This window comes from Equus przewalskii, chromosome 11, assembly GCF_037783145.1.
Source record: "Equus przewalskii isolate Varuska chromosome 11, EquPr2, whole genome shotgun sequence".
NCBI classification, from domain to species: Eukaryota; Metazoa; Chordata; class Mammalia; order Perissodactyla; family Equidae; genus Equus; species Equus przewalskii.
The window spans coordinates 11,466,802-11,490,118 of NC_091841.1; the positions used below are offsets into that span (position 1 = coordinate 11,466,802).

General features: G+C 40.6%; 1 protein-coding gene and 1 pseudogene across 5 annotated transcripts in view; both read left to right on the plus strand.

The window, feature by feature from the left end:
• CSTPP1 (centriolar satellite-associated tubulin polyglutamylase complex regulator 1) overlaps positions 1–23,317 on the plus strand; it is a 184,174-nt gene that overhangs the window by 24,287 nt on the left and 136,570 nt on the right. For all 4 annotated transcript variants that reach the window (XM_008543231.2, XM_008543195.2, XM_008543187.2 and 1 more), the window contains exon 2: positions 21,845–21,947. In XM_008543231.2, coding sequence (XP_008541453.1) covers positions 21,845–21,947 — 103 coding nt within the window. The remainder of the gene's footprint in view (positions 1–21,844; positions 21,948–23,317) is intronic.
• Positions 12,448–14,190, plus strand: LOC139074468 (ferritin heavy chain pseudogene; annotated as a pseudogene). Its single transcript, XR_011524104.1, has one exon. The product of XR_011524104.1 is annotated as a ferritin heavy chain pseudogene (transcript).

Below are 23,317 nucleotides of genomic sequence, written 5' to 3' on the forward strand. Positions count from 1 at the left end.
TCTTTATAGTATTGGATATTCTTGTCTTGTGGTAAGACCTGAACATTTTTTTTAAAAGATGAATATAGGACCACAAATTGTAAAAGGTAAAAGTTTTTTCTCCTGCCTTGCTTATGGGAGTGTAAATTGGTATATTTTGAAAACTCTTTGGCAGTATGTACTAAAGCTGAACATACTTATATCCTATGGCCCAGTCATTTGCTTCTAGTCACAGAACCACCTGAAATGTGGACATATGTTTACTAGAAGACTCATGGGGCTGGCCCCGTGGGTGAGTGGTTAAGTTTGTGTGCTCTACTTGGGGGCCGAGAGTTTCACCAGTTCGGATCCTGGGTGCAGACATGGTACCATTCATTAAGCCATGCTGAGGCGGCATCCCACATGCCACAACCAGAAGGACCTACAACTAGAATATACAACTCTGTAGTGGTGGGCTTTGAGAAGAAGAAGAAGAAAAAAAGATTGACAACAGTTGTTAGCTAAGGTGACAATATTTAAAAAAAAATGAAAGACTTGTACTAGAATGCTCATAATGATACCGTTCATAATAGACCCAAACTGGAAACTGACAAAATTCAGTCAACAAGGAAGTTGATAAATAAATTGTGGTATATTCAATAATGGAATATTATGCTGCAATGAGAACTAACGAACAACTACTCAGACCTATGTGGATGAACCTCGCAAACATAATGTTGAATGACAGAAGCCAGACACACAAGACTGCGTACTGTATGATGTCATCTGTGTCTCAAAACAAGAAAAGCTAACCTGTGTGTTTACCCTCGAGGGGGTTACAGCTCCAGGGAGGCTCTGAGAGCTTTCTCCAGGATGCTGATTACAAGTGCAAATTCACACTCCTCTGTGTATTATTATACTTAAATAGAAGGTTTTTAAAAATGTATATTGGTTAGTTTTTAACTTAAAAATAAGTAAGTGAAATAGACTTGAGATCCCAGAAATAGATGCCAAAGTACATATCCATTTAATCTGTGACAAACTAAGTGTAACAAAATGATGTGAAAAATTCATTAGTTGAGATAATTGGAAGGAATATACAAGGAATAAATTTAGATTCACACCTCATACCATATGGTGCAGTGAATTCTAGTTGAATTAAAATGTTAAAATATTTTTATAACTGCGAGAAAATAATAAAGTATACTTTGCCTTGAGATAATTTTATGACATAAACCAAGAGTAGATATTTGAGGGCAGATGGCTGTGTAGATAGAATTTTTTAAATTTTAATTTCTGTAGGATAAATAACAAAGATGAAAGTGACAGGATAGGGAAAATTGTGATGAATATGATAAAAGTTAACATATGACAGATAAAGAAAATAAATGGTACAGATTTATATCACAGTACGAAGCCCCTTCAGGACAAGGGGTCAAAGGAGATGATTCAAGAGTGTGTTCATGTGCAATATTCTTTGTCAAAGTGAGAAATGACAGTCAATCTGCGGGCCCATCCATAGGGGAATGATTAATAAATCATGGTATTTCTAGAATAGGTGTTACTATGCAGCCTTTAAAAAGAATGAGTTAGATTCATTAATACGGAAAGATGGACGTGAAGTATTAGGTGAAAAAATAAGTTACAGAATATGTACAGTGTGACTATATTTTTGTAAAAAACACAAGTTAATGAACATTGGCAAATATGTTTGATCACACATCAAAAAAGTTCTGGACGGATGTAGGGCAGTCTCACAGTGAGCACTGGGAAATTGAATTGAGAGCTTCCAAGGGAGGAAGCCTCCCTTTTCACTTTATACCCTTCTGTGTTGTTCTGTTACATTCAGGTGTTACTTTCCCAATTAAATTTTAAAGAAAGGTAACTAAACAGTTAGATTCACCAATAGTTTAAGCTTTGCGAATTAAGACACTTTAGTTAAAATAAAAAGCTTTATATTGAGATGTCTGCAGAGAAATTGGTTTCCTTTTCTTGAAGCTGGTACAGTCTTCCTGGAGAGCGCGGTTTGGCAATACATAACAAGAGCCATAAAAATGAGCATATCTTTGATCCTAAAGCCCTGCTTCTGGGAACATATCCTAAAGGAAGTAACTCAAAAGAGAAAATAGTTTGTGTAAAAATGTTTATAGCCACATTATTTTTAATAAAAAACTGGAAATAATCCAGAAGAAAACTGAGATAGATGAATACAGCAGAATATTATATCACTATCATTATATTAATTCCTAAGAAGAGGGGCCGGCCAGGTGGCACAGTGGTTAAGTTTGCGTGTTCCGCTTTGGTGGCCCCAGGTTCGCCAGTTCGGATCCCAGGTGTGGACATGGCACCACTTGGCAAGCCATGCTGTGGCAGGCATCCCACATATAAATTAGAGGAATTTGGGCACGGATGTTAGCTCAGGGCCAGTCTTCCTCAGCAAAAAGAGGAGGATTGGCAGCAGATGTTAGCTCAGGGCTAACCTTCCTCCAAAAAAGAGAAAAAAAATAATAATTCCTAAGAAGACTCTATAAATATGGAAAAAGCATGTAGGAATAAAAGTTTTTTGTTTTTTTTTAAGATTTTTTTTTTCCTTTTTTCTCCCCAAATCCCCCTGGTACATAGTTGTATATTCTTAGTTGTGGGTCCTTCCAGTTGTGGCATGCGGGATGCCGCCTTAGCGTGGTTTGATGAGCTGTGCCATGTCCACGCCCAGGATCCGAACCAACGAAACACTGGGCCACCTGCAACAGAGAGCGCGAACTTAACCACTCGGCCACGGGGCCAGCCCCAAGAATAAAAGTTTTTTTAAAAGTAGAACTCCAGTATAAACCTATGTGTATGTTAGTGAAGATGAGAAGGGACCATAGAGATATGTAAATTCTTGCTATTTTAAGATAAAGGAATCCTGTTTTTAAGTAATGTTTTAAAATGTACTATCAATATTGATCTTCTAATTTTAAAGAACTGTTAAACTAGATGACCCATAAGAGTGCTGTCAGCTCGATGCTTTTATAATCTTAAGAAATAAAATGGAAAGTAAAGTTTCTTTGGTCTTTTTTTTTTTTCAAAGATTTTATTTTTCCTTTTTCTCCCCCAAGTTCCCTGGTACATAGTTGTATATTTTTAGCTGTAGGACCTTCTAGTTGTGGCATGTGGGACACTGCCTCAGCATGGCTTGATGAGCAGTGCGGTGTCTGCGCCCGGGATCTGAACTGGTGAAACCCTGGGCTGCCGAAGCAGAGCACGCGAACCTAACCACTGAGCCACAGGGCCGGCCCCAAAGTTTCTTTGGTCTTTTTCTTCTCCCTCTAGCACCATTCAAATTCTTCTCAGTTTAACATTTTCCTTAAACTAGGTCCATTAATGACATTTTCTGCTGGGTCGTTTTGTTTTGGAAAGACAAAGTATAAATTCAGAGTAGAAGAGAATGTAATAATTCCATTCTTTGTATCTGTTTACATTAAACATTATAAAAGCAAAATGTTCGCTTTTGCTTAATCAGGCTTTCAAATAGTTCTAGAGAATAAAGCATCCTTCTCCCCCATAATCGAATGAGGAAGTTAAGTTGCGGCTTAAATACCTTGCGTAATGCCCCAAGGAGTCATCTACAGGACAAGGATTAGAAAGCAGGTCTCATATGAGACCTCTTGCTTGGGCTGCTGAGCCTGGGTGCCTCTCTGTCGGATGGCGGTGCAGGGCTGGGATCAGTTCACTGTTTAAGAGCTGGACTGAAGGTCAGTTCACCTCTCCTTGATGAGTCGGATTCTTTGAGCAGTGTAATTTTGTGAAGTGAGATTTCTGGAAGCAATTGTAGCGGTGTGTTATACCCCCAACAGGTAGAACTGGGCAGAATCTGGCCTAGCTTGTCGGAAGAGAAGAGGCCGTTAGAGAGGAATTCTTCCCTTCTGCGTCTTAGTTCATGTGCCGCCCCGAGTTGTTCACCTTCCTTTCCAGGGCAAAGTGCAGGCTCTGCGAAGGAAATGGTGCCGTCATCAGTTCTCACATTGAACAGAATGTTTCCTCAGTAAGTGGAAAAATTAATTTTAGTCTTTATGTAAGTTCTATGAAATACCAAGATGTTTGTTTGTGGTCTGTTTTGCAATCATGATATTTATGTTTCTATCAATTAATTAGTACTAATCATGGTCATTTTAAACTTTCTGAATTTCTCTAAGAATTATCCTAATTCTGTGATTCACTGGAAAATATTTACGTTCATGGGATTAAGTTCAAATTTTTGCCCTACCACTTAGAAGCTGTATGACCTTGGGCAATTTCCTCATTTATAAAATGGAGATAATAACCCTAGCCTTATCTGACTCCGAGGTGGGTTGCAAGGTTCAGTGAGATAATGTTTGGGAAACTAGTGAACTTTTAGGGGCGCTACAAGTGTCATTGTTCAAGTTATGAAGTCATTGAGGCCTTACCCTGTTTACAGTGGTGGCACTGAGGATGGCATACATCACTTCAGATGCTTGGCTGGTGTCTGCAAACACTGTCCTATCCTAGCATGCACTAACCTAGGTCGATGAATAGGCCAATGAGCGTTCTGATTGGTACATTAGTTTGATCCTTTCATTTATACTTTCGGGAAGATATATAGATACTTTATGTTAATATTAGGTTTGTCTGGGTAACAACAAAAACCTAACATAACATGGTTTAAACAAGTTAGAATATTATTTCTCTTTTGTGGAAAAGAAGTCTGAAGATAGACAGCCCACGGCTGGTGTGGTGTGCTCTGAGATGTAATCAGGGACCCAGATGTCTATATTTTTGCTCCAACATCCTAACCATAGATTCTGTCTTTACTTCATGATCCATGAGGACTAAAGAAGCTATTATCCTCTGGGAAAATAAGGGACATCTTTCAGCTGAATCATTTCTCTTTAAGTACTTTTTAGAAGACCCACACAATATTGTGCTTATATTTTGTAGCTTAATCATATGACTGAAGTCTAGCTGCAAAAGAAGCTGAGAAATATACTCTTTATGTCAGTGGCAATGAGCCCAGGTAAAAGTTGGAGTGTGTTTCTAAGGAGGAAGGGGTTGCTGGGGTTGGCAGCTAATGGTCTTTGCCGCAGCATTATATAAATACGTGGATTTTTTCTGTTATAAACCCCCTTCCTTCCCCTCTCCAGCGCATGCACACCTCCCCCCCCCCCCCCATTCACATGTGCACTGCCTATTTCATTTTGTTTCCTGGATAAATTAGTCCACTTCAGTAATCCTGTGCCCAGGAATTCTTTCCTGGTGTCAATGCGTGGTGATTGATGCCAACTTTAGGAGAGTGACCAGTTGAAGTCGTTAGGCAAAAGGCTCTGTGGTCTTTTTTCAAGACAGCCAGTTAGCCAACAGAATGAGGTGACTGTGTATGCTCAGCTGTATGCTTGATACTGTGAAAGATACTTAAGGGATGTAATACAGACTCTTCCTCCCGTATTTGGTCTTAGTGAATGGAGCCATCATATTCCCAAATGCCCAAGAAAGGAACCCAGAAATCATCCTAAATTCCCTCCCATGGTTTACCTCTCAGATCTAATCAATTACCAACTTCCGTTGATTCTCCCTCTTTTGTTTTGTCATTCCCGTTGCTACCTCCCTAATTCAGGCCTTTATTATCTTTGGCCTGGACTGTTTCAATAATTGCTTTACTTGTATCTGTACCTCTGATCTTTCTCCCTCTAGTCCTTCCACAATGTTTCCAGAGCATTCTTTCAGAAATAGTAATCTGATTGTCACTCTTGCTCAAGATCCTTCAGTGGTTTCCTGAAATCTGTGCTTATTATACCACCCTTTATGATGATAATACTGTCCAGCCTTATCTGTTAGCAATACAGAACTGTTTTTAGCTTTCCAGATCTACCATGCTTTTCATATCTTCATGCTTCTGCACGTGCTGATATGTCTGTATTGAATATCCTCCCTCCACTTGTTCACCTGGCAAATTCTTTCACATCCTTTCTCAGCTTAAATGCTCCTCCTCCTTTGAAACTCTCTCTCTCTCTCTCTCTCTCTCTCTCTTTGTTTTTTCCACTGAGGAAGATTCACCCTAAGCTAACATCCACTGCTAATCTTCCACTTTTTTGTATGTGAGCCGCCACCACCTCATGACCACTGTCAGACAAGTGTTATAGGTTCGTGCCCAGGAACCAAAGCTGGGCCATCATAATGGAGTGCACTGAATTTAACCATTAGGCCACTGGGGCTTGCCCTCTTTGAAACTCTTTCTCCCAGGCAGACATAGGTACTCTTTCTCTGTACACTTTTTACAGACTTCCTTTATAACAATTATCATACTATATTGTTATTATTAATTTGTATGTCTGCTTCTCCAGTAGATGGTAAGCTCCTCGAGGACAAGGACCGTGCTTAGGCATTAAATAATTATTAAACAAATAAAGGGATGTCTTTAAAGGGCTGTACTGTAATTTAGTGGAGGATACTAACAGGTGAATAAGTAGAACACGTGAAGTCAGCATGCAATCCAGTGCTGTGTGGGAAGTAATAGGGGTTCAGGAAGAAAAGGAGCTCACTGGAGAGTGGAGGAGTTAGGGAAGGAATCAAAGTGCCTATGTCTCCACAGGGAGACAGCAAAGTGATTTGGGCAGGCAGAACAAAAATCCTAGGGGCCTATATTTCTACTCAGCAATGTTTGCAGTATAAAGAAATATTTATAATGTCAAAACAAAGTACTCCATTAAATTTTGAAAAATGTAATATTAAGTAAACAAAAAAGGAAAGGAAAGTGAGAAAGGAAAAGCCCCAGAAAATACAAGAAGTATATTAGTTTAATTTTGAACCCTCTTATCTATAAACGTCTTTAGTTCCCTTTCCTTTAGCTTTTTCTCATCTCTGAGGAAATCTAAGTCTCACTGTATAAATGCCCTATTAATACTGCTATATCACTTAGAAGAATCCACATTGTCTCCACCTGTAATCTTAAAATGTGGATGTACATGCACAGTATTAATATATGCTTATATATAATATATATATTACATATGTGCTTTGACTAGGTAACACATTCACAGGTTCAAAAACTATATGGTAATGTGTAATAAGGCATACACTGAGAGGAATTGTTCCCACCCTGCCCCAATTTACTCCTTTCCCCCTTTAGATAATAAAGAGCCTTTAGATAACTGCTTTTATTTTATTTCACCAGCTCTTTTAAATCCATATGATGTGATTATATTTTAGTTCTCCAGGTTTTCAATACTGTTGAGCTTTGTCATTTTTTTTCCTGAAATAACCTTCTTTATTTTTTCTAGAATACTCTCTTTTCCTGCCTTTTATCATAAGGGCATGTGATAATTTGTCTACTCTGGTTGTGTCCAAATTAAGGGCTCAGCATAATTCAGTAATCTGATTATTAGTGCTTAGATTATCTTCCAGCCAACCGTTATATTAAAGAAAGTTAACACTTTATTTTACCTATTATAATTTATTATAGGACAAAAAAGAATTTAATTATAATTTTCCTGGATTATAATTGGCACCAGAGATGTGAAAAGACTATCAGTAGGATAAAAGAAGCCTGGATAATATCATTTGACTATTCCATTTAAAAAGTTAGGTCCACCCAGAGGTGTAGTGGTTTGAGTTTGCACGCTCCACTTTAGCGGCCCAACGTTCGCAGGTTTGGATCCTGAGCGAGGACTTACACACCACTCATCAAGCCATGCTGTGGTGGCCTCCTGCGTACAAACTAGAGGAAGCTTGGCACCGATGTTAGCTCAGCAACAGTCTTCCTCAAGCAAGCAGAGGAAGATTGGCAACAGATGTTAACTCAGGGCCAATCTTCGTCACGTACACACACAAAAGTGAGGTCCAGGAGCAGCCCTGTGGCCTAGTGGTTAAGTCCAGCATGCTGTACTTTGGTGGTCTAAGTGTGGTTCCTGGGCATGGACCTGCACCACTTGTCACTGGCCATGCTGTGATGGCGGCTCACATACAAAATGGAGGAGGACTGGCACAGATGTTAGCCCAGGGCAAATCTTCCTCAAGCAAAAAGAGGAAGGTTGGCAACAGATGTTAGTTCATGGTGAATCTTCCTCAGCAAAAAAAAAAGTTAGGTCCATTCAGGGAATATGAAAAAATATTTGAAAATAATTCAGTTATTGCCATGATTTATTTTTCTTGCTTTGTACAGAGAAAAAATTTGGCAATGTGGTTATGGATGGAAATGTGGGGAACTTTAGGGCTGCATTTGAGCAAGCCCAAGAACTTTCCCTCACTGAATCAAGAGTGAAAAGAATGAGGAAAGACCTCAATCTCTTTGTTTGTAAAATGTTGGGAGTTGAACGATATGATCTTAAAGTCCTTCTACTCGTTAAGCTTCTGTAATTCAGGAGCAGTGGTGAGAACAGTCATAAAGTGCCTGGCTACTGATTCCAAGTGAAGCACAACCAAGGGAGGCGAACGGGACGATCCGTGGAGGACGTAAGTGTTTCCAAGTCCTGGTGAGGAGGAATAGCGTGTGTTCAATGGAAACTGAGGAGCACAAGGAGTTTTCGGGTCGGGGATTTGATGGGTCATCATTGTGAAAGAAAACCAACCACGTACTCCTGGGAAGAGAGATGTGGGTTCTGGTTTTGGGTTTTTTTTGACATATAGGCTTGAACTCTCAGGGGAGCTATAGCGGAGCCTTAGGAAGTTCTTGAATGCTCTAAAATTATACACGATGTATTCAATTATATCCATTCTTCTGTGAGAAAGCATTTGCAGCTTCAGTTAGATTCTTATCATGACCTAACAAAAAAAGCCTCTTACTCTTAAAAGTGAATGATAAAGACTCCAAACGATTAAAATGGAGAAAGAGTGACACTTCAGTGGTCCTGCAGTGGGTGAATATGGTCATTGTGATGTTCTCAGAGTAAACTAGGTTTATCACAAAAGACACAGAAGAAAGGGTGAGAAAATGGAATGGAGAGGAATTTGCCACCAGACGGTTTTGAGTCTTAGCTTGCCAGTGTTAGCTCTGTGACCTTGGGCCAGCTAATAACCTCCCAAAGCCTCAGTTTCCTCAGCTGTGAAATAGGGATAAGAAGGATCTATCTTAAATAGTGGTTGAGAAGATTAGATGAGAAAACCCAGATTGAGCACACAGTATAATAATAGGTATTTGGTAGACCTCTCCTCCTCCGAGGTTTTACGTTTTCTGTATTTATTTTAAGGCCCTTATTGTATATTTCACTTTGAGACTGCTCGTCAGTAAGTCCATCTTCAGAGAACTACTCCGTGATGCTCACACTCAAGAAGGTCAGATCTTATTAAGTGGTTAGTTTAGAGGTCCTTTCCCATGCAGATTTGCAAGCTGGGCGTGTAAGAATCACCCAGTGGACTTGTTGCCTGGCAGCACGTGTCCCTGAGTGTCCCTGAGTGGTAGTACATGGCTTGCATTGTAATGTCGTGAGCGCAGGGGCCAGCTGGCTGGACATGTACTGCCACATGGGCTAGGGACTCCATTCCTCAACAGAACAGCAGCCAGCACTAGGGTTAACAGAAAATGACAAACCAGGCATGGATGAGGGAGGCGCCAGCAGAGCAGCGGGATGTCCTTTGATTTGCGTCTGTTATTTGCATGTCTTTCTTGTGATGTCTGTGAAGTGTTCAGAATGACAAAGTTTTTAAAAGACCTGCTGACTCTGCCTGAAAAATGTGAAAAACCTCCCGTTTAGAGACCTATTATGTCCAGCTAGCCTGCGTTTTCTATATCTTTTCCTTCATTTTTTATTAATGCAAACATTAGCATGAAGACAGAACCTTTGTTTCTTAAAGAGTTCATCTGCTCCTGCTGCTTACTGGCCCTGCCATGCAAGAGCACAACAGAAGCTTTGTTACGCTCTCAGCAAAGCTGTTTATGAACGGTGGCTTACTGAGGACTGCTTCCTGTGCTGTGTGCTTCCATTTTGTCTAAAAAGAGAAAAAGAAAATAGTTCTTAGGAGTGAAAGGAATTTAGACTTTCTTTTATTCCAGTCTGGGATGTTGAAATGACAAGTAGCCCCCAAACTTGTGAGGAACTGGTAATTGCATTGACTGCATTTTTTCACTTTACCTTGAACATAATGAGGCTCTTAGTAACAATAGAAGGAACAAGTGCTTTCTCACTGCACTAGAGAGAAGGAACAGTAAAAAGGCAACAGAAAGAGGGGTTGGGAACAGGACAAAAGTGCTTTCCTGTAAGACCCCAATATTGTAACAGAACGTGTTTTGGTGCTTAGTGTTTCCCACCTGGGAGGCACAGTCCTGAAGTGGTCGAGTTGAATAAAGAGTAGCACCACAGTGTGTAAACAGTGACACAGTTTATGTATTCACTCAGTAAATATTTGAGTGACTGGCATGTGGAAGACATTGAATGGTCCCGAGTGTTAAAGGGGATGAAAGATAAACGAGTCATGGTGCCTATCTGTCTTTAAGGAGTAGGGAATCTCACAAAGAAGGTAACACGTGTATAACAGAAATAACTGTATGTCGAGGTAGAAAGTGCCATTGGAAATATTTAAAATAGGTGTTTAGGGAGTTCAGGAAAAGGAAGATTGCTTCTGGCTGGGAGAATCAGGGAAAGCTTCATGAAGAAGGTGGCGTTTGAGTTGAGCCTGGCAGGAAAGGTAGACTTGGACACCGCAACGTTCCTATGAGTGATGAGTCAGAAATTATGTTGCTCTGGTAAATAGATCCAAAAAATATTTTTGTAGGCTACTTTGGTGTTTTATCCCATTAATTTAGATGATATGTTAAGTGTTGGCATGAGTTTTCTGTGTAGACTAAGCTAGGGCCTCTCTGTCTAGCCTGTGCTCCAGTCCTCCACCCCATATGACTTCTGTGCACTTTGGCCTAGGCTCTGGGGCATCTATAAATATCTACAATAGCATCCTTTACCTTCACAACAAAAATAGAAACTCAGAGGGATTACTGAGCGTGATTACGGCCACGTCCCATAAGCAGGGTGTAGACGTAGTTCTGAGTGGGGATTTGACACGAGAGATTTTCATTTGAAAGAGGCTCCACCTTCAGACAGAAGCAGTGTCGACCGGAAGAGGGAGGATGCGAAACTCTAAGCCTGTGAGTTTTCAGCTGCCTCAAATTAGAACTCTTCTGGATCTTTCTGCTGTTAGATTAAATGACATCCTGTTACTCTTATGTGAGTTGTGAGTGCTGACTAATTTTTATGAAATTGACTGAATGTAAAATACCAAGTAATTGATAAGTTGTTGCATTCATACCTTGTTGCATTAATATCGTTAATCTGTATATTCACAGCTAAATTGCATATTACTAAATATAATTTCTGATAATCGGGAAATGCATGGTTTGCCCCAAAGGCTACAACCTTTGATGACTACATAGCACAATTAATTTTCACCCTGTAACTTTAATACTTCCCTGCCTGACATGACATTTCGAGTGGGACATGATTTATTCCACATTTGTCAGTTTACAGTCATGAGTCAATTCAGCAGTGGGGATACTTTCGAGAAATGTGTCATTAGGTGATTTTGTCATTGTGCAAACATCCTTGAGTGTACTTAACACAAACCCAGACTCTCCTAGGCTGCAAACCTGTAAGCATGTTACTTACTGAATACTGTAGGCAATTGTAACACAATGGTAAGTATTTGTGTATCTAAACATAGAAAAGGTACAATAAAAATATAGCATAAAACATAAAAAATGAGGGCTGGCCTGGTGGCATAGTGGTTAAGTTTGCACGCTCCACTGGCCCAGGGTTCGCAGGTTCAGAACCCAGGTGTGGACCTACACACCGCTCATCAAGCCATGCTGTGCTGGTAACCCACATACAAAGTAGAGGAAGATGGGCACAGATGTTAGCTCAGCAACAATCTTCCTCAAGCAAAAAGAGGAGGATTGGCAATAGGTGTTAGCTCAAGGCCAATCTCCCTCACCCAATAAACAAAACAAAACAAAAAACTGAAAAAAAAAAAATAAGATAAAAAATAGTACAGCTGTATACAGGGCACTTACCGGGAATGGAGCTTGCCAGACGGGAAGGTGCCCTCGGTGAGTCAGTGAGTGGGAGGTAAATGAGTGTGAAGGCCTGGGACAGTGTGCACACACTGGAGACTTACGAACGCTACAGGGCTTGCACTAAGTTTTGTATTTTTAAAAACTTTAAGTTTCTTTTCACTTTTTACTCTTTTTGTGTTAAAAATGAAGACGCCACACACGTTAGCCTAGGCCCACACAGGGTCAGGATCGTCAGTATCACTGTCTTCCACCTCCACATCTTGTCCCACTGGAAGGTCTGCAGGGGAAGCCCTCTCCTGCGATGACAGTGTCTCCTTCGGGATCACCTCCTGAATGACCTGCCTGAGGCTCCTCTTGAGGAGGGGTCACTCTTTTCAGAAATACGTCCCTGGTGGTTTGCTTGGTTTGTTTCTTTTTTTCATCATAGATTTGGTCATAAGAGATAATGGGTCATGAACATGCCTCTCTATTAATGAAAACCTTTTGTGTTGGGATCCATGTTTTCAAATTTTTTTTTTTTTGAGGAAGATTAGCCCCGAGCTAACATCTGCTGCCAATCTTCCTCTTTTTGCTGAGGAAGACTGGCTCTGAGCTAACACCCGTGCCCATCTTCCTCTACTTTATATGTGGGACGCCTACCACAGCATGGCGTGCCAAGCAGTGCCATGTCCGCACCTGGGATCCGAACCAGCGAACCCCGGCCACCGAAGCGGAACGTGTGAACTTAACCGCTGGGCCACTGGGCTGGCCCCATTTGCAGACTTTTTAAGGAGCTTGTTCAGGTCTGCAAAAGCTTCTGCTAAACCTTTCACTGAATTTTCTTGGGGGTGGTTCTTTTTCTTCTCCTGCAGATCCCTTTTCTCTTCCTCTTCTTCAGCTGTGTGACATTACGAAGGCTATGATGTCGCTAGGCAATAGGAGTTTTTCGGCTCCATTATAATCTTATGGGACCACTGGTGTATATGCCATCCGTCGTTGACTGAAACGTTATGTAGTGCCAGACTGGATAGGGTTTTTTTTTTTTTTTAACCTGGGGTGCTTTTTGGAAAATAGTTTTGTGAATGTTATGGAGGTGATTTGATAACTATACTGCTCTGTGAGTAACTATTTTTTGCAAAGCTATTGTCAGGACAGTTATTACTTGGGTTCATCGTGTGTCCCATAGATTGTAACTGTGGGAATCTTAAGGGCTACCTTAGATTTCTCTGACATTCAGGGAGTACATTTTGTTATAGTCAGGTAGCTGAGTGCTTTAAGTTTGGACCTCTGTAAAAGCCTCGTTAAAAAAAGAAAAGAGGACACAGTCTTCGTCGGAGTTGCCGAGGTTTCCTGCTTCAACAGTGCTTGAACGGAACCCGGCGCTCGCTCCCCGCCCCGGCCGGCCACCCAGAGTCAGCCCTCCTCCACCTCCTCACAGCGCCCTCGGCCCGCCGCAAGGCTCCCGCCGCCGCTCCAGCGCCGCCCCGCCGCCGCCGCCCTCTCCTCTCCTCAGCCGTCCGCCATGACGACCGCGTTCCCCTCGCAGGTGCGCCAGAACTACCACCAGGACTCGGAGGCCGCCATCAACCGTCAGATCAACCTGGAGCTCCACGCCTCCTATGTGTACCTGTCCATGTCTTTCTATTTTGATCGCGATGATGTGGCTTTGAAGAACTTTGCCAAATATTTTCTTCACCAATCTCATGAGGAGAGGGAACATGCTGAGAAACTGATGAAGCTGCAGAACCAACGAGGCGGCCGGATCTTCCTTCAGGACATCAAGAAACCAGGCCAGGATGACTGGGAGAATGGGCTGAAGGCAATGGAGTGTGCATTACACTTGGAAAAAAATGTGAATGAGTCACTATTGGAACTGCACAAACTGGCCACTGACAAAAATGACCCCCACTTGTGTGACTTCCTCGAGACTCATTACCTGAATGAGCAGGTGAAAGCCATCAAAGAATTGGGTGACCACGTAACCAACCTGCGCAGGATGGGGGCCCCCGAATCTGGCATGGCAGAGTATCTCTTTGACAAGCACACCCTGGGAGAGTGTGACGAGAGCTAAGTCTCAGGCCAGCTTCCCTCAGCCACCGGGTGACTTCCCTGATCCACCGAGGCAGTGCATGCATGTTGGGGTTACCTTTACCTTTTCTATAAGTTGTACCAAAACATCTACTTAAGTTCTTGGATTTGTACCATTCCTTCAAATAAAGTAATTTGGTACCCAAAAAAAAAAAAAAAAAAAAGAAAGAAAAGAGGGGCCAGCCTGTGGCACAGTGGTTAAGTTCACAGGTTCCACTTTAGTAGTCCGGAGTTTGCCGGTTCGAATCCCGGGTGTGGACCTATGCACCACTTGGCAAGCCATGCTGTGGCAGGCATCCCACATAAATTAGAGGAAGATGGGCCCAGATGTTAGCTCAGGGCCAGTCTTCCACACCAAAAAAGAGGAGGATTGGCAACAGATGTTAGCTCAGGGCTAATCTTCCTCAGAAAGAAAAGAAAGAAAGAAAAGATTTCTGTAGCTTCTGAAACTTGAAATTACGAGACTCCAACCTGCTAATTCTGTATTGTTGGATTTAGGCTGGAAATACTGAAACAATATGATTTAAGTACTTAGCCTTAATTGACATCCCAAAAATATTTAAAAATCACCAGTTTTAGGAAGGAGAAGGGAAGAGGGAAGGATTAATGGTTGGCTAGAGGCTGTTTGTCAAGGCACTCAGCTTTGCACAGCTGTTAACTGTAAATACCTCTGTTGGTTGGGGGCGGTAGACTTCAGTTTCTGTCCTCTCCATTGCATGAAGATCGTTAGTCACCCTTTGTTTTCTGGTTGTCACAGGTGATGTTAACATCTGTGTGATGCTTTGTTCGCCCCTGGCGTGTCTTTCAGTGTTTGGGTTTAGCTAGTGGTGTACAGTGCTCTCGTGGTTTGGATGCCCAAACACAATGTATGACTTTTGTCTGTTTCATGATTAACTGTTAATATAAAAGATCTTTCCTTAATTTGTAAATTTGTTCTTAGAAGATTCCACTTGATACCTGTCATGCCGCTTAGCTCTTTAAGGGCTGCCTTACAGAGCAGTGCAGACCAGGTGCCTGGATTCAAATCCTGTCTCTGCTACTTACCAGCCCTTTAACATTTAGGTAAATTACATGTTTGAGTCTTTCTTTTTTTGTCTATAAAATAGAGATAAAATAAAAGTACCCGTCTCATAGGATTGTTGTGAGAATTAAATGAATTAATACCCATAAAATGTTTAGAATGCTGTCTTGCACAGAGAACTTCATAAATGTTAGCTGTCATTATTACTGTATGTATAAGTTTAGCTACCATTAAGCAAACCCTGTAATGATCAAGAGCTGTTAAAGGAGGGAGGCCTCCTGCATTTCTATCAAGGATGTTTCTCAGGCTATTGATCTGTAAGGTGTGATTCATTTATAATTTTTTCTGGGCCCCAAAGTTAAACTTGATCCGTGGCTGTGTTATATTCAGAGCTAGTTAGTGTTTAGAGAGTGCTGATTTGGGGTGAACACTTTTACTTTATTTTTCTCTATAGCAAGTTTTAAATTTCTTTTGGTATTATACTTACTGTATTAATTGTGAACTCCTAATTTTGTAAGGGATATAATTAGCTTAAAGATCTTACCAGAACAAAATGTAGCGTAATAGGTTTATACACTTGGAGTAGAGAAGGCCTGTTTGAACAAGACACAAAGCACAAAAGCCACAGATAAATACTTTTGACTATATCAACATTTAAAATTTCTCTGCAATGAAAGATACCACAAACAAATTAAAAGAAAAGCTATAAAGTAGATGTATATATTTGCAACATATATAGAATTAGAAAAAACTACAAATCAGGAAGAAGAAAAAAGAGAGGAAAATGGGCAAGGGATACCAGCAGATTATTTACAAAACAAGAAATACAAATGAACATGAAACTATGCTTAACTTTATTTGTAATTAAGAAAACGAAAATTAAAACAACAAGCTATTTTATAACTGTTAAATTGTCAAAATTACAGCATCTTAGACCGCGGATGGTGGAAACATATTCTTACAGCTGGGAGGACTGTAAATTGGAATAGCTCTTTGTAAAGCAATTGTGTGTATTAGTAAACATGAAGATGTGTGCATCCTGTGTTATGCCAATTCCATTTTCAGGTATCTACCTTAGAAAAACTCTTGCACATATGCACAGGGACACATGTACAAGAATGTTCAACACAGCACAGTTTGCTATAGTGAAAATATGGAAACAACCTAAATATTTATCAGTAGAGAAATATTTACCATTGAGAACTATCAAAAGGATAAATTGTTTCCATACTGTTTTATAAAAGATCTCCAGACGCAATTGAGTGAAAAAAGCAAGGTGCAGAAAAGTATGTCATTTACCTAAAAACCAAACAAAACTAAGCTCACAAACTGTGTATTTCTGTATTTCTTAAAGTATGTATACCAAACTGATAACAGCTGTTATCAACAGGAGTTGGGATTGCTTTTTAACTTTTTCTGTATTGTTTGAATCTTTAAGAATAATTTACGTATATAATTAGAAATAAACATTTTTTAACATTTAAAGATCATGCTAATACTTCAACTCTGTGGTTTACCAGTTTAAGCTTCTTTTCTAGTATTAACAATAACGAGCCAACAATTTTTAGATAATACAATACAATGTATAAAATGGGGCACATTGTAGGTTTTTGGGTTTTTCTTATTTTGTTTTGCTTTTGTTTTTGAGGTAGTGGGTTGTAGTGGAAGGGAATGGGCTTTGGTGTCAAATGTAAGTTTGAATCCTAGCTCAACCATTTATTAAGACTTTGAGCAGGGTCCTTAATCTCTCTGAGCTTGAAAAAAGTCTGTTACCTACCTCATTAGGTTGTATAAGAATTGAATGCACTAGTTTTCCTCATTTCCCCATCTCCTTTGGTCAAAGGAAATTGGTCTAGTGTGGTCTAAGATCAAAGGTGGTTTGGTATAGGTGATAAAGTATTTCACCGGGACATAGTATATCTCTGGATCAGGACATATCAGTAAAGATGGAGGATGTAAGTAATTCATTTTAGAAGTCTATTAACTTTTAAAGATTTTATTTTTCCTTTTTCTCCCCAAGGCCCCCCGGTACATAGTTGTATCTTTTTAGTTGTGGGTCCTTCTAGTTGTGGCATGTGGGACGCCGCCTCAGCATGGCTTGATGAGCGGTGCCATGTCCATGCCCAGGATCCGAACCAACGAAACCCTGGGCTGCCAAAGTGGAGCGCGCGAACTTAACCACTCGGCCACGGGGCCGGCCCCGTAGAGGTCTATTAACTTGTAAACCATTAGGCTATCTATTTGTACTTCACAAGATCAAGTACTATATCATGTTAGTGATTTATAAGTGATATTGAACTTGAAGTTTCTAAACAGTTTACATGACAGGTTGTTGGTTAGCAAGGTTACTTTTCATATCTCAGAGAGGAGTCTTAATTTAATTCAATCTTTATTTGTACCAGCCAGCATCTGAATCTCAAGCGGCTTCAAAGACCAAAATGTGTATCAAAAAGACTCTTGCAAGGGAGGAAAAAGTCAGATGTCAAGTTGAATACATGTACATACTCTGCTTCTCACTTACACTGCTGCTGTTCCTGTGTGTATCTATTAATATCACCTACAGCAATAGATAGTAAGTCATGTGAATATTTTTCTAGTGAGACTTGTTTATTCTAGTATAGTGACTCTGTGTTAAATAATAATAATAATAGAATGAGTAGTCCAACTAATGTAGGTGGAAATTGTAGGCCCCTCAAGCAAAAATTTCCAAGTGGGACCTCTTATCATTTAATTGCAAAACAAACAGCTAATACTTTGATGGTATTTATGCTTGGGAACAGAGTAAAAAGAAATAGTTTTGGACTTTCCCCATATAAATTAGACCTCTTGAGTAATTAGCAGTTAATAAGTGAGTGCTTCCCACAAGTTTAAAGGCTATAGCTAAAATGGGCATATGATTAAGTCTATGATTATATGTATAGTTTTATATAGCCCAGGAACCCCTGTAGATAATCTGCAAACATCCTTAATTGGATGAGCGGAACTTTAAATAAGTGAGTTAGGGGCTATAGTAGGTTGGTCTCTCAGTGCTCGTTAGCACTGAAACTCTATTGTCTTGTGAGTTTTGCAATGTCGGGGGTGGGGCGGGGCGGGGAGGTACGTAGTAACAACTGAAATAATAACAATGATAGTAAAAAGAATAGCTAATATTTATTCTCCATGTACTATGTGCCGAGCACTGTGCTAAGACTATTACATACATTATTTTATTTAATCCTCACTACAACTTTAGGGAGTAGGTACTATTCCTCAGTTTTACAGAAAAGGGTAGAGAGATTAGGTAACTGGCTTAAAGTCACACAGTTAATAAGTGCCAGAGCTAGAAATCAAATCCAAGTCATCCTGAGTCTAGAGCCCGTGATCTTAACTGTCGCAATAAACTGCTATGGTGTTTTAATCTGTAGAATCAGTGTGTAGGGGTAATATAATCATTAATGTGTTACCTTTTGTTATATGGTACATGTCTTCTGAAGAGATAGCTTATTATTAGACATAGCCTTCTTAGTATCATGCTCATTTTACAGCAGGAGAAACTGTGGTACAAAGAGATTAAGTGATCAGCAGGAGGTGAGTCGACAGAAGCAAGAAGTTTCTGACCCACAACCACCTTCCCCTTCGAGGTTCATATAGATCATGCAGTGTTTACTTATATTTCACTTAGAGTTTTCAGTGCAGCGTGTTGAAGTTTTAAGTACTTATCTCAGACAGCAATGCCATCTGAGCAAGACATGGACACTTGGGCCTTGTGTGGATTTCAGAACAGTAGAGCCCAATGTGTATCTTATTGGTACCTGTTACTAAACTAATCCTGCCCTTGTTTGGAAATCACGGCAAAGCAGAAGAGGAAAAGCCCATCTGAAATGATTCTCCTTTTCCAAGAGGGCAGCTAAGTTGCCCAGGTATCTTGGCCCTCAGGGGGTGCAGGTGTGCAGTTTTTATTCTTTAATCATTCACATAAATTAAAGCCTATTCCTTTGCATTAAAAAAAATAATAGAAAACGACACTCTCCACGTTTTATTGCCAGGCAAGAGCTTTGAACTTCTGTCTCATTGAAGTTTGATAAACGGCAAGGATTTTCCAGGGTTGGGTTGTGCACTTAACTACAGAGGGAACATTGGACTGATAAGAGCTGCAGGTGAAGGAAACCACCAGGGAGCAGCAATTAGAGAGCTCTTCACACTTGGCTTACGTGGAATTCTCTGCAGGGAGGAACTTCTCCCTACCTCTGCTGGCTCTGCTTAGCTCCTTCCCTTCACCCACAGATAAAAGAACGCCAGGGCTTTCTGTTTCCACTTTGTGAACTAGGAAGGGGTGGGGTGAATACCTTGTGGTGGGGTGGTTCTTTGTAAGAAACTTTGAAATACGGGGACAAGTTCTGACTTCACACAAATGCTGATTGGCATGCACACCCATGCAGGTGGGGACAGGACACACACACACACACACGCTTACACATATGAGTTCACATAGGTACAAATGGACCACATCTCTCAGATGATTTTACTATCAGCATACACCATTGCTTTTGCACTCTGTGTAAAATAAAGATCATGTTTACTTCTAAAACTGATTGTAAAGCGTGGTATTGTTAAGAGCGTGGGTTCTTGGTATGAGACAAACCTTAATTTAAGTCTCGGCTTCTCTTCTTACAATCTATGTGATCTTGAGCAAGTTACTTTAATTCCATAAATCTCGGTTCTCCCATTTGTAAAATGGAAGTAATCAAAATACCTATCATAGGATTGTTAGGAAGACTAAATAAAATAATGCATGCGAAACATTCGCACAGTATCTGGCATGTTGTTGTTTAATAAGTTGCACAGGTGTTCCAAATTGGTGGCTGTTATTGTTATTATCATTATTATATGTAATATTAAACTCTAAACATCAATAAACATCATTGGTAGATGAATGTTAAACAGGTACAGTCTTTTATTTTGCTTTTTCTCCCCTCCCCTTTTTTTGGTGGAAAGTCTGCTTTCCAGAAAATTCCTCCTTTTTTTTTTGAGTAGGACCAAAGTACTTTGATTCTAACTGCCCTGAAAACATTTCTCCCTTAAAGGGATTTCAGATTGACTTAGTCCCTGAAGCTAGGGAGGTGAAGCAGCAGGATTTGCTTCTAAGTAGAGCTCTTTCATTTCTACCATCCAAAAAACAAAAAAACAAAAAAAAATCCTGTCCGAGCCTTAGGTAGATCTAAGTCCCATAGCCCATGTGGCCCAGGGAAGGAATCTTTGTGTGAGGTCAGGATAAGTGGTTCAAAGAAGGGAAGGAGAATACAGAGGTGAAAAGATAGCTGATTTTAATGTTCGTTTGGCTGCTTTTCTTCCCAATTTAATATATACTTGATTATGAAACAGTCAGTGCCAGAAATTGGCATGGATTATCTCACAACCTCACTTGCAGTTTTGGCTGTTTCTTAGAGAAATAGTTTTCCAGTTGGGTGAACTGTTGGTGAAGCACTGATTTTGTTTTCACGTCTTTTTGGGGGGTGGGGGACTGGAGAATGTTTGCAGTGGTGGATCGTTGTTAGCTTTGGGGAGCACTCATATTGATAGAATAAGTCACGGAATGTAAACATGTCATTCAACTGGAGTTTAGGCTGGTGCAAATGTGGTGAAACCCTAGGTCACCGTTGTCAAATGAAGACTGTCTCGAGTACAGCTTGGGTAGAATAACATATTTCCTTTATAAGTTTCACTAGACTACCAAGACTTCAGGAATAGCTTTTTGAAGTATGCATTTTTATAAAGTTTAGATAATTCCTGCCTATTTTCCTGAGGGATCAAACTAGGAGAGAGGCAAATGTCCATCTTGGTAGCAACTTCATGGCATTGCTTTTTGGCAAGATATTCATTACTTTTGGGTTTTTTGTTCTCACTGCTCCAGAAGAAAGTTTGTTTGTTTTGTTTTTTAATTTTTGGATGGTAAATGGAAACACGGAATTGGAAGTTTCTACGTCAGGATACCATTGTTATACCTAAAGACAAAATTCAGGGAAGGGCAACAAGCATTTGTTGAGCACCTGCCATATTAGAAGCTGTAGCCTATGTTGTTTACTGAAGTAAAACTCCAGTAGCCCTTTGAGATGGGCTTTTAAGAAAACATATCAAGCAAACCAGGCACTGTGGTGTTTTGCATGCATTATCTTATTTAATTCTCATAACCCTATGATGTAGATATTAATAGTATTATTATTACGAATAGTAATAGTATTATTAGCCACCTTTTGCAGTGAGGAAATAGGCTTGAAGGGTAAGTTGCTGAAGGTCACACAGCTCAGAATCGGCAGGGCTGAAAATGGAACTCGGGTCTCTCTGATTTCTGAAGCCGAACTTAACCACTACGCCACCGGGCTGGCCCTTCAGTGACTTGTTTTAGTAAAGAATTGAGTTTTCTTTGCAGTCAGATCATCTACGCTTCAGGCATGGACTCACTACTCCCTGGGATAAGTTTCTGAGAAATGCAGAAGTGGAAGAGGGTGGAAGGAGGTGGGAAGAAAAGAATTTCCAGGTGCATCTGCTCAGTGGTGCTAAAGCTCCTCACCCTCAGCCCTGAAATGAAGGGTGAAGCGTTGACGTTAACACTCACAGCCAATCAGCTGGCAGCAGGTCGTGTTCTGCGTCATCTCCCATTCTCCTCTTGGAGACCATAGCTCAGCGAGGTGGCAGTTTGGTTGGCCTGTCCAGTCCACTTCACAGGGCAGAGCCGACGCCTTGCTTGACTTGCATGGCCTCCTTCTGGGATTGGGAGGACACTTTTTTTGTCTCTCTCACTTTGTCTTTCTTGCTTTTTTTTCCTGCAGCCCAGCGACATGTCCTCACGTACATGGAGGACGCAGTGTGCCAGCTGCTAGAGAACAAGGAAGATATTAGCCAATACGGCATTGCCAGGTTCTTCACTGAATAGTAAGTATGTGAGTGCTTTGCCAGTAGGGCAAACCCAAAGGAGGCACTTGGAAGCAGGCAAGGTACGAGAGAAATAGAGCAGGACAGTGCCGATGACGTAGTGGCAGTGAATGCTCAGTTTTGGTAGGTTGGTTGAGGGCTGCCAGGACACGTTTTGGAACATGCCTTCGGTGCAGCCAGTTTTGTCCAGTGATCAGTCTCGTGAACGGTCCTGAACTGCAGAAGCCCAGCAGCTGCTTGTTTGATCTCTGAGCCCTAGTTCTTTAGGTCCCACCGTCTTAGAATTTTGAACTTTCTCCATCATTCAGAATGTTCACTCTGATTTCCTTTAGCCAGTGTTCCTTTAGCCTGTGTTTTCCATGGCTGGCTTTTCTCATGGAAATGCTTATTAGGAGGATGTTCCTCTGCAGTTTTCCTTCTCTAGAATGTTGTGTCAATCATTTAACGATTTCAGAGTATTTCTAGAGACAGGTCACCTTTCAAAGACCTTTGAAGGGTCGTGCTTCTTTGGAAAGTATGCTTGGGGTGTGTAAAAGTCAAAATGATGGCTACCTTTTTAATATGGCAGAACTGTTTTGGGGCTAAATGAGGTGATCAGTTTAAAACATCTTGGTCTTCATGAAAGGATATGCTAAAGAAATACAAAACATTATTTTTCTTGCCAAAATGCCATCACATATTTATATAATCATTTAGGTTCTCTTTTCTTTTTTTCTGGTTTATTGGGAGTATTCTAGGAAAAGAAGAATAGCCTCTTACAGGCTTCTATTTAAGGCGAATCATGAACTCAATTCTATCCTCCTTGAAAATAGATTTTTTCTTTTCTGTTCTCTAGAGGTTCCTTAAAAATCAGATGGCTACTCTAATGGCCTAAACTTGGGTTGCTATTAGGGGAATTTTTTACTCTCCCTAGCTTTTTTGCTGAGCTATAGGTCTTGCAAATAAAATCGAGATTTATTATGGATTGGAATTTCAAGTTCCTAGGAAAAACAGGCTTTCCAGGAGCAGAGCTGGTCCCTTCTCCCTGTCTTCTAAAGGGGGATGAAGTAGAGAAAGGGATCTTACTTGTTCTCATGGTGTGGGCTGAAGCAAATGAGGTGGGCAGGGAATAAAGCCTGAGATTAAATAGTTTTGCTTGCTTTTACAGAACTGACAAGCCTAGGGGTCAAGTTTCTCGGCCATTTAATCTGTACCAGCACTCTTGAGGCTCCTTGCCAGATGAAATATGATTCTTCTGGGGGCAATGCTTCTTCCTGGCTTTTTTCGTTTTATTCTCCACCCCCCGCACCCCACCGTCTCCTTTATAAGTCTTTGCCTTATTTTACTGGTTCCTTGAAGGTAGGCATTATTTCTTCTTCATCTGTGTATTC